Source organism: Heteronotia binoei, chromosome 3 (genome assembly GCF_032191835.1).
Source record: "Heteronotia binoei isolate CCM8104 ecotype False Entrance Well chromosome 3, APGP_CSIRO_Hbin_v1, whole genome shotgun sequence".
NCBI classification, from domain to species: Eukaryota; Metazoa; Chordata; class Lepidosauria; order Squamata; family Gekkonidae; genus Heteronotia; species Heteronotia binoei.
In genome coordinates, this window is record NC_083225.1 from 167,600,591 (window position 1) to 167,617,395 (window position 16,805).

At 43.2% G+C, this 16,805-nt stretch overlaps 1 protein-coding gene across 4 annotated transcripts in view; it reads right to left on the bottom strand.

The window, feature by feature from the left end:
* ELMOD1 (ELMO domain containing 1) overlaps window positions 1–16,805 on the bottom strand; it is a 67,373-nt gene that overhangs the window by 41,506 nt on the left and 9,062 nt on the right. For 3 of the 4 annotated variants that reach the window (XM_060234854.1, XM_060234852.1, XM_060234855.1), the window contains exon 2: window positions 1,464–1,561. In XM_060234854.1, the coding sequence (XP_060090837.1) occupies window positions 1,464–1,480 (17 nt within the window). In that variant the 5' untranslated portion in view covers window positions 1,481–1,561. Of the gene's footprint in view, window positions 1–1,463; window positions 1,565–16,805 lie in introns of those variants that run through there. The other variant, XM_060234853.1, reaches the window with a different exon arrangement.

Consider the following 16,805-nt stretch of genomic DNA (forward strand, 5'->3'; position numbering starts at 1 on the left):
ACGACTGCACTTCCTCGGATCCTCGGGGGGGGGGGGGGCAAAAAACCAATGTGCTCTCCCTGTTCCACAATCTAAGCATTTGGTCAGGCTACTAAATCTGAAGCAAGTAGAATATTTCTGCTTTAGGACCAAAACAGTTTAGCAGTCAGCACCACGGAGAGCGCCCAGTACAGAGATCAATTCTAGCCTGTTTCTCAAAGCAACAAGGAGTCTGTATCTGCTGAGAAGGAAGGAAAGATTTTCCTTCTAGAGATGCAGCAATGTGGATCAGCCAGTCGGCAGGCAGATGTCCTAAGAAGGGAACCGCATAACACAAATACATGCAACAATGAAATTGTTGACCCATCGGCCAGTCTTCTATCTATCCATTCCAGTATTTGCAGCCTGAGAAATTTTCACCCCACTGTGTCAGTTGTAGAACAATTCAGACAAAGAAAAATTCAGACAAAGAAAGAGATGCTCTCACGCAGCACCATGCTGAAATATGGGAAAGAAGTCTCATTATAATACAATCCTATGATATGCACTGTTTAATATTGCATGAAAGCTCTATGCATTCAGAACATCAATTCATCTTAGAGTCTACTCACACTCCAACCACACAGAAAAGGACACAATTGTGACCATACCATTCCAAACAGTCAAGAACAAAACGGCTTAACCTCTGTTCGTCTGAAGTGACTGAAAAAAACCTGCAGTACAGGCTAAGGCCTGAGAACTAATGTAGATAACCAACACAGAAACAATTTTGAAAAGGTCTGCAGTGGGGGGTGGGAGAGAAAGCGACAATGGCATGGTTGCTCATAGGAAGAGCACCTGCTTTGTATGCAGAAGGTCCAGATTTCATCTCCAAATGAAAAGGGATCAGGCAGTAGGCGACTTGAAAGACCTTGACCTGAGACCCTGGACAACTTCTGCCAATCAGCATAGAAAATACCAAACTCAAGAGATCAAGTGCTCTGACTCAGCAGAAGGCAGCTTCGTCTGCATGCCAGGAATACTAGAGAAAGAGATCCTAGTCATTGATACTCTTTTATCAAGATATACGAGCCTCCAAAGTGGCTATTTTGTCCAGGTGAACTGATCTATATTACCTGGAGATCAGTTGTAATCCCAGGATATCTCCAGCCACCACCTGGAGATTGGCAACCCTAAATAACCAGGAAACCAATACTTCAGATCCCTACACAGAAACAAAATTGTGCATAATGTACAAAACTGTTTAACTTGCATCAGTTGAGCAGTTCACAGAATCCTATTACTATTGATACAGAAAAATGTAACTTGGTAGGAAAGTTTAAAATACTTCAAAAACAAAGTGTATATACTTAACTCCATCTGTAACCTGTTTAAAATACTTCAAAAGTTTAAAATACTTCAAAAACCAAGTGTATATACTTAACTCCATCTTTAACTATGGAATCCACAGACAGAAGATTATAAATAAGATGTGAGAGTATTACCTCAGGAAGTGCTTCATTTTGGCAGCTTTGTTCTTCAGTCACACTAAATGTCCTCAACTGGTCACCGGCAAATTGTTTTTCACCAGAAGTTATTTATGCTGTGGAAGCAAGTGGAACACAGTTGGTCAATGAGGAGTACATGGTGCCCAAACATAATTAACATTTTTACATTTTTTTTTAAAAAAAATCCAGTATCAATAAAAAAAAGTTCACTCGAGTACGAAAGGGTAAAGACAAACCCAACACTTGCAAAGCAACAGGGGGGCAGTTTGGAAACATTCCAAAAGCCTTCAAGCACATAACACTTTTCTCTTCTGGGATGAGTTCTGGAAGAAAGCAAATGTTCTGCAGCTTTCCTAAAAGTATTTCAATCTGAATGGTGAAAAGTGAGCTGCATTAATTAACTAGCTTTCCAGTAATATCTCTGGAACACATTTTCCCCAGTCCCTGGGGCCATTTTACAGCTCTATCATTTCTTTCTTTAACGAAGTGAATAATGATCATATAAAATGTGGAACTTGTTAAAAATGTGAACACTCCCAGCAAAGTATGAGGACAAGACAGGAAGTTAAAGACAAAGTTTTGTTTGTTTTAAAGATGACTACGGGAGACACAGTAACCAAAAATCAAGATAATTCATGCCACAATATTCCCCTTTACTATGTATGGGTGTGAAAGCTGGGAAGTGAAGAAAGCTGGCAGGAAGAAAATTGATTCATGGATATGGTGGACCATCAAAAAGACAAATAAGTGAGTTCTAGATCAAAGCAAGCCTAAATTCTCCCTACAGGCAAAATGACTAAACTGAGACTATCGTACTTTGGTCACATTAGGAGAAGACAAGAGTTGCTGGAGAAGACAATAATGCTAGGAAGAGTTGGAGGCAGCAGGAAAAGAGGAATACCTAATGTGAGAAAGACAGACTCAATCAAAGAAGTCATGGCCCTCAGTTCGAAAGACCGGAGCAAGGCTGTTAATGATAGTATGTTTTGGAGGTCATTAATTCATAGACATGATAGTAGTTTGTAAAATTCTACGTGGGATTGAGAAAGTGGCTTCCAATTCTACACGGCTTCCAATTCTACATGGCACAAATAATTTTGCCTCACTGATAGATCACCTGCTTTTAATCTATAATGTCCCAAGTTTAGTTCTCAGTATCTCCAGTTAAAAGGATAAGGTGGGCAATAACGCGAAAGACTTCCACCTGAGACCTGGAGAGCTGATCCCTGAGTAGACAATATTGACTTTAAGGAACCAAGGATTTGATTCAGTAGAAGACAGATAAATACATTATATTTTTCCCCTTCCCTCTTAGTGACAGGACTCAAGAGCATGTAATTAAAATGATGGACAATGCACTTGGTAGAAAAAAGGAAGTGCTTCTGTAAGCTACGAGTAATTAAATTGTTGAATTGGAAGTCCGTGGACATTGTGATAGCCACTAGCATAGATGGCAATTAGACAAATTCATGGAGAGTAGGATCCATCAATGACTACTTGCCACAATGAGTAAAGAAAACACTCGCATCCAGAGACAATTAACCTCTGAACACAAGATGTCAGGGGACGGCTTTGGCCCCCTATGCTCTTTTTGTTGCCTCTCCAGGGTAACTGGCTGACTACTGTGTGAAACAGGATGCTGGACTAGATAAACCACTAGTCTGATCCAGCATGCCTCTTCATATGTTCTAAATTGTATTGCTGAGCTCTCACCCTAGATCAGGGGTGGGGAACCTTTTTTCTGCCAAGGGCCACATGGATATTTATAACATCATTTGCGGGCCACAAAAAATTATCAACTTAAAAAACAGTGCTCCGCCGAGGGAGAATGATTCAGGCCAGCAAAATTAATGCAAATAATTGTTTTTCTATTTGCAGTCATGTGGGGAGAGCGCACACACACCCGGCCCGCCACCTGCCACCAGCAGGAACTCTGTAGGATATTAGACCACATCCCCTAATATTAGCATATTAGGTCACACACTCATTAGCATATTAGGCCACACCATCTGGGATAATCAAGTGCAAACTGAACTGTGACAGTAACTTTTCCAGGCCCTGCAGCAATTCTGGCCGGCCAGCCAGGCCCCAGGGAGGCTGCCACACAGTACATCTAGGTCCTGTGATCCCTGCCTGGCCCTGGGGAGGCTGCTGCACAGCGCAGCTGGGCCCCATGATCCTCGCTCACCAGCCAGGCCCCAGGGAGATTGCCACATGGCTCGGTTTGGCCCAGTAATCCCCAAGGGCCACAACAAGTGATCTCGAGGCCCACAAACAGCCCTAGGGATGGAGGTTCCCCATCCCTGCCCTAGACGAAGAATTCTTTACGACTGTCAGCATGGTAAGAAAGTCAATGTGGTACAGAGGTTAGACTGCCAAACTAGGATCTAGAAAGTTTGAGCCCCACTCTGCCACAAAAGTATTCTTTCTCAGCCTAATCTATCTTGTTGATGGTTATGAGGATAAAATGGAGCAAAGGAGACTGATGTTGTTAGCTGCATTGGGCTCCCAAGAGCTGGTGTCTTCCAGATTAATCCAGTCCTCTGTCAAACATTGTTATCAAACCTATTTTTTTTTAAATCCGATTTAAGAAAAAAGGGTGCCAGCTAGGGATGCCAGCCTCCAGGAAGGAGCAGGGGAATCCGATGGAATCACAGCTTATTTCCAAGTTACAGGGATCAGTTTCTCTGGAGAAAATGGATGCTTCAGAGGGTAGATGCAGTGGCACTTTACCTGACGGAGGTCCTTCTCAGGGATCCATCCCCAAATATCCAGGAGTTTCCCAACATGAATCAATAAAATCCCCTGTTGGTGATGGGGAAGGAACTAGCAACCCTGGTTTTCAAACATTCCCCTCTAGCCTTAGGCAAACAAAATCTCTGCATTCACCAAGCTATGCAGTCTGCATGCATGTGTATTCTTCAGATATTAAGCAGGACAACTGCAGGCCTCTCTTCATCCATGTGCAGAAACTATTCAGAGATCCTTGAACAGAAAGTAGTAGAAGCGGAGAATTGTTTTTATACCCCGCTTTTCTCTATCCAAAGGAGTCTCAAAGCAGCTTACAATCGCCTTCTCTTCCTTTCCCCAAAACAGGCACCTTGTGAGGAAGGTGGGGCTGAGAGAGTTGAGAGAACTGAGGCTGGCCCAGAGTCACCCAGCAGGCTTCATGTGGAGGAGTGGGAAATCAAACCTGGTTTTCAAGATCAGAGTCCACCATTCTTAACCACTATACCACACCGGCTCTCATTATATTATACAAACTTTTTCAGCATATATTTCCCATTGCAACAGAATGACCTAACAAACAGAAAAGCAGACCTACATGGTTGACTTATTCTACAAAGACGTTGATTCAACCAGGGCAGAGCTTCAAACACATGGTGGCTTTGCCAGACTTCCAGAAAACTTATACACTCATTCCCCCCCGCCCCCGCTTCAAAGTATAGGTTTTTATCTTTTTTAAAAGGACCATTAGATCCTTATTCTTAAAAGGAAATAGAAGCATACAGAATGGATACCACGGCAGTGTTGATCAAATATCCTTGCTGTGTCAATGCTAAGATCAGAGATGCTTTGATCATGTAAAGTTAAGGTTAACTTCTAGCAATGAGGCAAGTTTTAAGCATGACTGAGCCAGCAAACTGGTTAATACTGCTATCAATAAAGGAGAGTTCTACCTCCCCTAAACCTTTTGCACTGATCTATTCTTTCACATGTGCCCAGTATCACATCCCTCAAAATCAGATTCAGTGACAGATTTGCTGTGTGTGTGTATGAATGGAGAGGGTTTTTTTTTTTTGGCTGAACTGAAATTTGAATCTCAAATCAAGTTCCGATACTGACAAAAGGATTTCTAGCACATAACCAAAACTTGCCACGGTCTAAATCTTGTCCACGTGTGAAGCAAGAGCTAACAGAGATGGAAAATATCAAGGAATTCTGAAACTATAGAGAAGAAAAACAAAGAAACAATGTCCAGTATTGGGGGGGGGGGAGACTGAAATATACACAATACTTACTTTATTGTTAAATATAACTTCTTTTCCAAACATAAAATGCATCTTTGTTTAGCTTAGTCAGAACATAAAATTTTGGCATATTTATGAAATTTTGAAGTATAAATGCCTTAGTTTTCCACATGAAAAAAGCAAATAAACCGAATACTAGAGGGAGGGTGGATGGAAGACCACATTGTATAGTCCAATGTTGTCACATCTCAGAAGCTAAGCAGCCTTGGCACTGGTATGGGAGGCCACCAAGAAAGACACTGCAGAGGAAAGCAGTGGCAAACCACCTCTGCTCCTCATTTGCCTTGAAAGTCCCTTGCCGGGGTTGCCATAAGTTAACTGTGACTTGACAGCACTTATGTACAGGGCCAGGGTGGGGGGGACAGCTGCTGCATCCTACGCAACACATGCAAAGATGCCCTAGTTTTAAAGGATTCCAGCAGAACACAAACAATAATCCACATGCTAAAAAGTGCCCTGTAATGGTTCTCACCTAAGCAGGGCAGCACCCTTGAGGTGCAGAAATGCATCTTAGACTTCAGCGCTATAGGATTCTACAGCAGGGTTCCCCAGAATAGTTCCAGTAGACACCATGACAACTGCCAACATGTTCCTTGGTGCCCCCTTCCTTCTTCTTCTCAGCCTCACTGAAGCAGGAGATATTTCAGAAGAGTCCAAGAGACAACCCGGCTTTGAGACTTCAGGAAGCACCTAGTAAGAAAATGCTGCCTCCATCATAACAGAAGGCTAAATTTAAATATCCTCCAATTAGCATCAGCTCTCATGGTAGCCATTTTGTGGTGGCACTCAGTAATCATTCTCCCAATTCCACAAGCATTCACAGGCTCTAAGTTGGGGACCTATGGTCTACAATATGTGTATGAATAATCATTTGGCCAATGTTGTATTTTGCCTCACATCAATATTCCTAGATTCACCTGAGCCCAGCAGGCTGTTCCCCACTCCACCCTAAACCCAGATGGGTCCTGTCCCCAAGCCCTGACTAGGCCTTTTGAAGCATGCCCAATGCTTTTTGGCACAAGCCAGTATTTCAGCACACTACTACAAAGGTTTCCAAGAGCGCACAGCTGTATATTAAGAAGTCAGGTTCACAGGGACCTAAAAGACCCCAACCAAATCAGGACTTGGGCCCCCCAAAAAACAATGAGGTCTTCAGTGTTCCCTCTGATCTCAGTTAGTGTGAGCTAGCTCACAGTTTTTTAGCCTCCAGCTCACACATTTTTGCCTTAGCTCAGGAAAAATGACCCCAGAGCAAACTAATTTATCCTGTAGCTCACAACTTTAATGCCAGTAGCTCACAAAGTAGAATTTTTGCTAAGATTCCACAGCTTAGAGGGAATATTGGAGGTGTAAGGTGACTATTTCATGCGCTGAAATTCATATTCACCCAAGATTGTCCAAACCAGCCTTCAAGTGCAGCGTAAAAGGGTAGTCAATCCCTCCCCACGGCTCACTGACAAAATATGGCTAAAGCCACCATGCAAACCTAATGTGCCAACTAGTTCAAATGCAATCCTTTTATCCTGCCTGGAGACCTGCTGTCCTTTCTTTTCCCTTTAAACTATTTGGGAAGATATTAATTACAGTGTCACCCTCTAACAGGAAGAGAGCAAGCCACTCAAAAGCAGCGTTCCTCCTGGATCTCATGTGAATCCTTGCTGCAAAGAAAGGGGTAAGCCCAATGGAAGAAAAACCTCTTTCATTAACATTGCTTTTGACTGCTGGACTCCTGCTGGCATCCCCTGAATTCAGCTGTAATTGCTACTGACTGCAGGGATACCTGCTTCGCCATGTCAGAGAAAGAATAATGGCAAACCAATTCATTAACGAACCTGGCAGGCAAGGTTCCAACACTCTCTGAAGATGCTTTTGATATAACGACAAGATGGGGTGAGTAGGAAGGAGAAATAAGAAGACTGGAAGGAAGGCAGACCATCCTGCTTCTCCAATATGACAGTGGCCCCAAGACAAAAATAAACAGCCATGTATGCTTTCTGTACATGCATATGAGCTGGGCAGTGCTGTGCAAAGAAGCTCATTCAATAGGCTGATATTGGCAGTCCTATGCAGAGTTACTCCAGCCTGAGCCAAATGAAATCAGGTTTCAGCTGGGGTAATTCTGCATAGATTGCCTTGCCCCTGTAGCTAGATCACCCACAGATAACAGTAGGATTGCTCATTAAGCCAATGATCCATCAGCTCTTTCAAATGCATGACTTGCATTTTACATCTGTCTGCCCTGGTGGGAGAGGAAACAGGTTTGACCTTTGATCAGAGGGCAAAATGAAAGAAAAAGCAGCCCGCTTCTTTTGAATCTCAATTGGGGAAAAAAATAGTATGAGCTTTGGAGCTCTGTTGCAAGCAGCAGCTGGGTGGATCTACAATGAAGCTTAAATGTGAAAGCAAACAGAAGTCTTGTAGCGTCTTACAGACGGGTACTACAAGACTCTGGTTCATTTTTGCTGCAACACACTTAAAATGGCCACCTGCTCTACCTTTAAGGACAGCTAGATTCAAGTCCAGTAGCACCTTAACCAAAAAGATGTGTGTGTGTGGGGAGGTATGAAGCTTTCAGGAGTCAAAGCTCCCTTCACCAGATACAGGTGGGACTTTTTAAAGGACTGATGATGCTCATTTGGGCCTTGGCTGGCTGTACCAGCATCGCCCACACAGGAGGTGCTTACAGATCCCTGCAAATCAGTAATGCTGGAGATGAAGTCTGCAGCGCAGCAGGTCAGAGGTGCTCTTTGATTGGTGCGGGAATGTTTGCAGAATATAAATTTAAGCTTAACCAATTAACACGGCTCATTCTGCCAGCCAATCTCAAAAGAGTTCTCTATCATTTTGTCTCCTAGGACTTAGCTACAGTCTTGGACAGGTTTCCAGTTCAATCCCTTGCATCCCCAACTGTGATAGCAGAATGATGCTATGTGCCTGCTTGCTTCTCCTACATGGTTGTGTCCTTGGTTCAATGGATGAGCAAATAAAGTCTATTTTATCTCTATCCCTCCCTTCCCCTTTCAACCACGTTCCTGGAGCTATACTGAAATCATGTTCTTCCCCTGAAAATTCCAACCAATGAGCATATATAAAAAGGGACAGAAAACAGAACCAGAAAACAAGACTTTTTTTAAAAAAAAACAAGGGTTGTCTGGGAGGAAAAGGGAGCCATCTTGTGTGTCCAGCCAGTCCTGTGAGTAGCTCAGCCAAGAGCTGCCTTCACTGGCACTGAATTGGACACTGTGACTGTCCAATGGGGAGAAGTCTCAATTGCCATAATGCCCAATCTGCCCCACCTTAAAAAAAAAAATTACTTCAGCATGCAGCTGCGTAAACAGGCCATCTTTCACATATACAGAATCTGACCACAAAATGAAATTCAAAAGACACATCCATCCAGTCTCTACTTTACCATTGCAGCCTGTGGGAGAAACAAATCTACAGGGTCTAGTTAGGCTGGCTACATGTACTTTCCCCCAAACTCCTGTCCTCTGAAATCTCTGGGTTCTGCCTCTGTCCAGTAAAACCTGCTGAAATTGTCTCCCCCCCCCCCGAAAGAAACTTTAAAAAAAAAATGAGTGACAGGTTGTCACTCAAGGAGCTCAGTTCTGCTTGCTGTTCCAGACAGAGCTGACACTATGGTGAGCTGTATTTGCATCTGCTTCTCAAACCCCGCTCTCTATGCCCCCACCTTCTGTGGTGGCACCCCATTCTGGAACACTCTTTCCCTTGAGGATCGCCTGGCACCTACTTTACTTTCTTTTGGGTGCCAGACCAAAGCAACTACACAAGTAAGCATCAGATATGACAGCTATCGTATACCCTTGACTGAAGAATGAAAAGAACGTAAGAGAAGCCCTGTTGGATCAAGTCAATGGCCCATCCAGTCCAACACTCTGTGTCACACAGTGGCCAAGAAAACCCAGGTGCCATCAGGAGGTCCACCAGTGGGGCCAGGACACTAGAAGCGCTCCCACTGTTCCCTCCCAAGCACCAAGAATACAGAGCATCACTGCCCCAGACAGAGAGTTCCATCAATACGCTGTGGTTAATAGCCACTGATGGACCTCTGCTCCATATGTTTACCTAATCCCCTCTTGAAGCTGTCTATGATTGTAGCTGCCACCACCTCCTGTGGCAGTGAATACACTCCTTCTATCTGGGATGGCCGCCCTCTTCCACTGAGCATGCAGCTTCGGAAGGGATGCACACGCAGTGGTGAGGGAGGTAGAGGACACTTGCCTAGTCAGCCAGATCAGCTAAATCAACCCTGGCGATCAATGGGTGACAGACATTGCAGCAAGATTGCCCTCATATCCTCACGGTTCCAACTACTATGGTAGGAGTTCCCAATGCAGAGCCTGTGGGCACCATGCAGCCCGCTGACACCTTTTCTGGAACCCACCAACTGTTTTAAATAGTGGGCGGGGCCAGTTGCAGCTTTTGCCCCAGAAGGCTTCTAATCTTCACAAGGATCTTCACTGTGTGACTGAAAGTAAGTTGTGGGAGCCATATTGTGGCTGGCTCTGCCTTCTGCAGTAGCCATTTTGTGGTTGCACCCACCACACTGGGTTAGAATTCCAAAGGAGCCCACAGGCTCTAAAAGGTTGGGCTCCCCTGATGTATGGGATGAAGAGACATTTCACCACTTTTCTCTGTGTTCCCTGCATTTTTAAAAAATCCCTAAAAGTAAAAAGCTAGCTCAACAAGGCAAAGACTAGGTTAGAACTCCCCCATCCCCAAGAACTAGTCTTCTGCCACATTAAAAACTAGCACATTTATTGTAGCATGTGTATTCGGGGGGGAGTTATTACAAAATGATTAGATGAAGAGCCACACAGTCAGCTTATTGGTTTGTCAAGGTCAGTCTTGTTTACTGCAATTGGCAGCAGCTCTCCAGGGGTTCAGCCCCTCACCTACCCCCCCACTTCCTTTTAAACTGGACTCTGAATCTGGAATGTTCTGCATACAAACCAGGTGCTCCACCCATAAGGCCTGCCCATCTAAAAGTGTACAAATGACAAGTTCCAATCACAGCAGTCATGTACTACTCCCAGTGAATGATGAACTGGTAAAGAATCTTCAGGCATCTTCCCAGTATTTTTTGCAAGGTGGTTATTCCAGAGTCAGAGCTGTGTTACAGCTGCTTTAAACAGAGTATTGGAGCACCTTAAAGACTACCACATTTATTAGGGCATAATCCCCATGAGCCAAAGCCCATTTCTGTCATATGAGGCTTGATTTAAATGGGACGCTACCAAAGCAAAAGCACTCTCAGATGGGACCAAAAGAGGTGACAAAAGAGGAGGTCCTACAACTAATAGACAAATTAAAAACTAATAAGTCACCGGGTCCGGATGGCATACATCCGAGAGTTCTGAAAGAACTCAAAGTTGAACTTGTGGATCTTCTAACAAAAATCTATAATCTTTCATTGAAATCTGCCTCTGTTCCTGAGGACTGGAAGGTAGCAAATGTCACCCCCATCTTTAAAAAGGGTTCCAGAGGAGATCCGGGAAATTACAGGCCAGTCAGTCTGACTTCAATACCGGGAAAGTTGGTAGAAACCATTATCAAGAACAGAATGAGTAGGCACATTGATGAACACGGGTTATTGAGGAAGACTCAGCATGGGTTCTGTAGGGGAAGATCTTGCCTCACTAACCTGTTATATTTCTTTGAGGGAGTGAACAAACATGTGGACAAAGGAGACTCGATAGATGTTGTTTACCTTGACTTCCAGAAAGCTTTTGATAAAGTTCCTCATCAAAGGCTCCTTAGAAAGCTTGAGAGTCATGGAGTAAAAGGACAGGTCCTCTTGTGGATCAAAAACTGGCTGAGTAATAGGAAGCAGAGAGTGAGTATAAATGGGCAGTCTTCGCAGTGGAGGACGGTAAGCAGTGGGGTGCCGCAGGACTCGGTACTGGGTCCCATGCTCTTTAACTTGTTCATAAATGATTTAGAGTTGGGAGTGAGCAGTGAAGTGGCCAAGTTTGCGGATGACACTAAATTGTTCAGAGTGGTGAGAACCAGAGAGGATTGTGAGGAACTCCAAAGGGATCTGTTGAGGCTGGGTGAGTGGGCGTCAACGTGGCAGATGCGGTTCAATGTGGCCAAGTGCAAAGTAATGCACATTGGGGCCAAGAATCCCAGCTACAAATACAAGTTGATGGGGTATAAACTGGCAGAGACTGACCATGAGAGAGATCTTGGGGTCGTGGTAGATAATTCACTGAAAATGTCAAGACAGTGTGCATTTGCAATAAAAAAGGCCAACGCCATGCTGGGAATTATTAGGAAGGGAATTGAAAACAAATCAGCCAGTATCATAATGCCCCTGTATAAATCGAATGGTGCGGTCTCATTTGGAGTACTGTGTGCAGTTCTGGTCGCCGCACCTCAAAAAGGATATTATAGCATTGGAGAAAGTCAGAAAAGGGCAACTAGAATGATTAAAGGGCTGGAACACCTTCCCTATGAAGAAAGGTTGAAACGCTTAGGGCTCTTTAGCTTGGAGAAACATCGACTGAGGGGTGACATGATAGAGGTTTACAAGATAATGCATGGGATGGAGAAAGTAGAGAAAGAAGTACTTTTCTCCCTTTCTCACAATACAAGGACTCGTGGGCATTCAATGAAATTGCTGAGTAGACAGGTTAAAATGGATAAAAAGAAGTACTTCTTCACCCAAAGGGTGATTAACATGTGGAATTCACTGCCACAGGAGGTGGTAGCAGCCACAAGCATGGCCACCTTCAAGAGGGGGTTAGATAAAAATATGGAGCAGAGGTCCATCAGTGGCTATTAGCCACAGTGTGTGTGCATGCGTGTGTGTGTGTGTGTGTGTGTGTATATATATATATATATATATATATATATATATAGGACGCTGTGTGACACAGAATGTTGGACTGGATGGGCCATTGGCCTGATCTAACATGGCTTCTCTTATGTTCTTATGACGTAGCATTTTCACAGTGTCTTGTTCTAAAGGGGTTCCTGCTCATACCAAGCAGTTGGCTATGCTGAGCAGCATTCAAGCTGAATACAAAAGGTAGCTGCCCATTTTAAAATGAGATGTTGTGATTTACACAAGAAGAAGAATTGCAGATTTATACCCCGCCCTTCTCTCTGAATCAGAGACTCAGAGCTGTTTACAATCTCCCATATCTTCTCCCCCCACAACAGACACCCTGGGGGTGAGAGGGCTCTCACAGCAGCTGCCCTTTCAAGGACAACCTCTGCCAGAGCTATGGCTAACCTAAAGACATTCCAGCAGGTGCAAGTGGAGGCGTGGGGAATCAAACCTGGTTCTCCAAGATAAGAGTCCACGCATTTAACCACTGCACCAAACAAGGGCAAAGGAATTGCAGAAGGGGAAGCCAGTGGCACATCTGGTATATTTTGCTGCTACAGAACAACACCACCACCCACCTGGAACCACCATCATGGATCGCTCGACACCATCAAATTTAAATCAGGCCTTATATTCACAAGTAGTAAGCTATCAGCCCCCAGTCTCCCCGACCCAGAAAGGCAGCCAGTCTTTTGCAGCAACAAAATTAATAGGAGGCGGCCAGCAGTTCCTTCAAGATTACAAATACAATACAAATATACTAAATAAAGTATAACAAAATATCTTCCAGTGGAAGTTCTTGTGAGTTACAGCCCATTTCATCCACCCATGAGGCGTACATCCATTAGACAGATACATTTATATATAAAGCTATAAACAGGAGAAAGATGGTAGGTGGAAAGAGGTTACCAAGAGGGGCTAGTTTAAAACAAAATCCAATAGAAAAAGAAATCAGTCACTCATGGTCAGTGAAGACCACTCTCAACAGTTGACAGACAGGGAAAATGGGATTAACATTAGATCTAATCCAAGAAAAGTACTGGCTGAGACACGCACAACAAGCTAATCCAATCAGAAATAGTAGAGAGGCCATATAAAGGTTTAGCCAAAGTGAAATGTCTGTAAAGTGCAAGTTGTGGTGAGATTTTGGCACCAATATTGAGTGAGATATTAAATTTGGGAGGAGACAGTATGGAACATCTTCATGAATCCTAATTCGGCACTAAGAATAATTAGGTAACCCAAAAGGTTGAGAAGAAAAACAAAAAATCTAGATGAGAACAGACAAATATCCTTAATATATCAAAGAGCCCACCTGGACCTCCCATACTGTAATCATAGAGACATCACAAGAAAAATTAACAACAGTTTCAGAAATTAGATGTAGGCATTAGTGACTTGTATTTATTTAATTGAGCTGAGTCTTTAAAACAGAGTGGTTGTCATGGAAAATAATGTTCTTTCTAAATAAAACAAAGTATTTTTGGACACAGCTAAATCTTTTATTTGACTGCTATATTCACCGATTTCTAAACTGAAAAAAGGAGGAGGGATTACATAAGGTTTACCAAAACACGAAGAAGGGAGATTCCCTCCACCTCTATCATAATAGTAGAACACGAGGCTACTCAATGAAAACAGAATGGCAATAAGGATATCAGAATATAAGTATACACTTGTTATATAGAATCATAGAGTTGGAAAGGATCTCCAGGGTCATCTAGTCTAATCTTCTGCACAATGCAGGAAATCACAAATACCTTACCCCATACCCCAGTGACATCTACTCCAGGTCCAGAAGATGCCCCCCCCCCAAAAAAAACCCCTCACACCTCCAGGATCCCTGGTCAAACTGGCCTGGAGCAAAATTGGTTCCTGACCCCAAGATTGCAATCAGCATTTCTGTGGGCATGTAAGAAAGGGCCATAAGAACCAAGCACAGATGCAACCCTTCCTGCCCTCCTTCTCATGAGCTGCCGAATTTCACAAAATCAGCATTGCTGCCAGATGGTCATTCAGCCTCTGAACTTCCTGATCTTTTGAGCAGTTCCTCAGTGGAACAGGCTTCTTTGGGAGGTGGTGGGCTCTCTTTCCTTGGAGGTTTTTAAACAGAGGTTAGATGGCCATCTGACAGCAATGAAGATCATGTGAATTTAGGGGGAGGTGTTTGTGAGTTTCCTGCATTGTGCAGGGGGTTGGACTAGATGACCCTGGAAGTCCCCTCCAATTCTATGATTCTATGAAAACCTCCAAAGAAAGAGAGCCCACTACCACTTCCTGAGGAAGTCTGTTCCACTGAGGAACTGGTCTAACTGTAAGGAAGTTCTTCCTAATGTTTAGCCAAAAAATCTTTTGATTTAATTTCAGCCCACTGGTTCTGGTTCAACCTTCTGCGGCAACAGAAAACAATTCTGCACCATCCTCTATATGACAGCCCTTCAAGTACATGAAGATGGTGATCACATCACCTCTCAGTCGTCTCCTTTCCAGGCTAAATACCCCCAGCACCTTCAACCTTTTCTCAAAGGACTTGGTCTCCAGACCCCTCACCATCTTCATTGCTCACTTCTGGACATGTTCCAACGTCTATATTCTTCTTAAATTGTAGTGCCAAAAACTGAATACTCTAGGTAAGGTCTAACTAGAGCAAAGTAAAGCAATACCATCACTTTGCATGATCTGGACACTATACTTCTGTTGATACAGCTCAAAATCACATTATACTTTTTAGCTACTGCATCACACTGCTGACTCAACTCACTATTTCCACAGTAGTGAAATTTCCCACATTGATGTTTTTAAAACTGTGCAGTATTTGATATTTTCCACAGTAGATTTTTCCTCACAAGGAGCAAACCTGAACCCCCAGTTTTAGTAAGTTCTGGAAATGTGGGGTAAGGAGAAAACTTTGTGTTTCTGCTTGGTGAGGAAAAATCTACTGTGGAAAATTTCACATAATGCACAGTTTTAAAAATGCAATGTGGTGAATTTCACTACTGTAGAAATGCTCATGTTCAGTGTATGGTCTACTAAGACCCCTAGATCTTTTTCACTTATACTACTGTTGAGACCAATCTTCCTCATCCTATAATTATGCATTTGATTATTCCCACCTAAATGCAAAACTTTACATTTAAAATTCATTTTAATTATTTTAGCCCAGATTTCCATACAGTGCATCTACATAGTTTTTCCCTACTCAGCAGGCCCAAAGACCTTAGCTCATTGGTAGAGCATCTGTTTGTAGGCAGAAGATCCCAGGTTTAATCTTTGCTATCTCCACCTTCAGGGATCAGGTAGTGGGTGATGTGAAAGAGCTCCGCTGGATACTCGTGAGCCACTAGACAATGCTGACATTAATAGGTCAGTTGTCTGACTCAGGATAAGGCAGTTTTATGTGTGTTCATGTTTTAAACAATTGCTGGATAGTGGTGAGGAGGGAAAACAACAGTAGAGGTATTATATTCCTTCCCCGCTTCCGAGTTTCCCAGAGTTTGGCTGGCCATAGAGAGAAACAGAATGTTAGATCAAACAGACCTTTGGTCAGACCCTAAAGGACTCTTCTAATATTTTTAAGTTTTTAAACCAAGACTCAATTCCCCAGCAACACTAGGCAGTTTAGGCAATGAAGTCTTCTCAAAGTTTGAAAAATTCCACCCCAATTGTTTTGGCGGGGTCAGGAATCTTAGCTGTCAATCACTTTCATGGGCAATATTGTTTACATCACTACCTGAGATGTCCATGAAGCATGAAGAAGTGGTCCAAATTTGGTCTCTTACCCTCACGTTCATCACCTGAGAAACTGACTAGGTTCAGACAGTGTGAAACCATGGTTTATTATAACTAAGGCTAAACTACCATTTGGCTCTCAGAAGGTCATTCAACTCCAAGTTTGCCTCAACAAACGCTCGCTCCATTGCCTTCTTTCATTGCCCCTCCGAAACATGTTATATATCCCACACTGCACTGGGGCGCAAGGCAAGATGGCCAAAAATCATATCACAGCAACAGAACTAATCTTGTTCTTGAACTGAGTGCTCCATTTCTCCCTTCCAACCCATTTGAATTTTATTTATGTAATTCATTTATACTTTCACAACAACCCTTTGAGGTAAATAAGGCTGAGAGAGTGAGACTGGCCCAAGGTCACACAGCAAGCTGCCATGGCACAAGTGGAAATATGAACCCCGTATCATTCTGACACTCTTAGCCCCTACACCACACTGGCTCTTCTAAATTTCTTTTGCTTTTCATAGGCTAATTCTGCTTACAACAACCCTTCAAGTAATAGTAGGGACACCCACATGCTGGAGAAAAAAACCTAAACAACTTTAAATAATGCTGTAGCTCAAGTATTTAAGCCAATGCAGCAGTTACATGTGGTTAATTGTGCTTTCTCCTATTTTTGGTTTGATTTTTCCCACCCACTATCAAAAACATACTTTACAAATA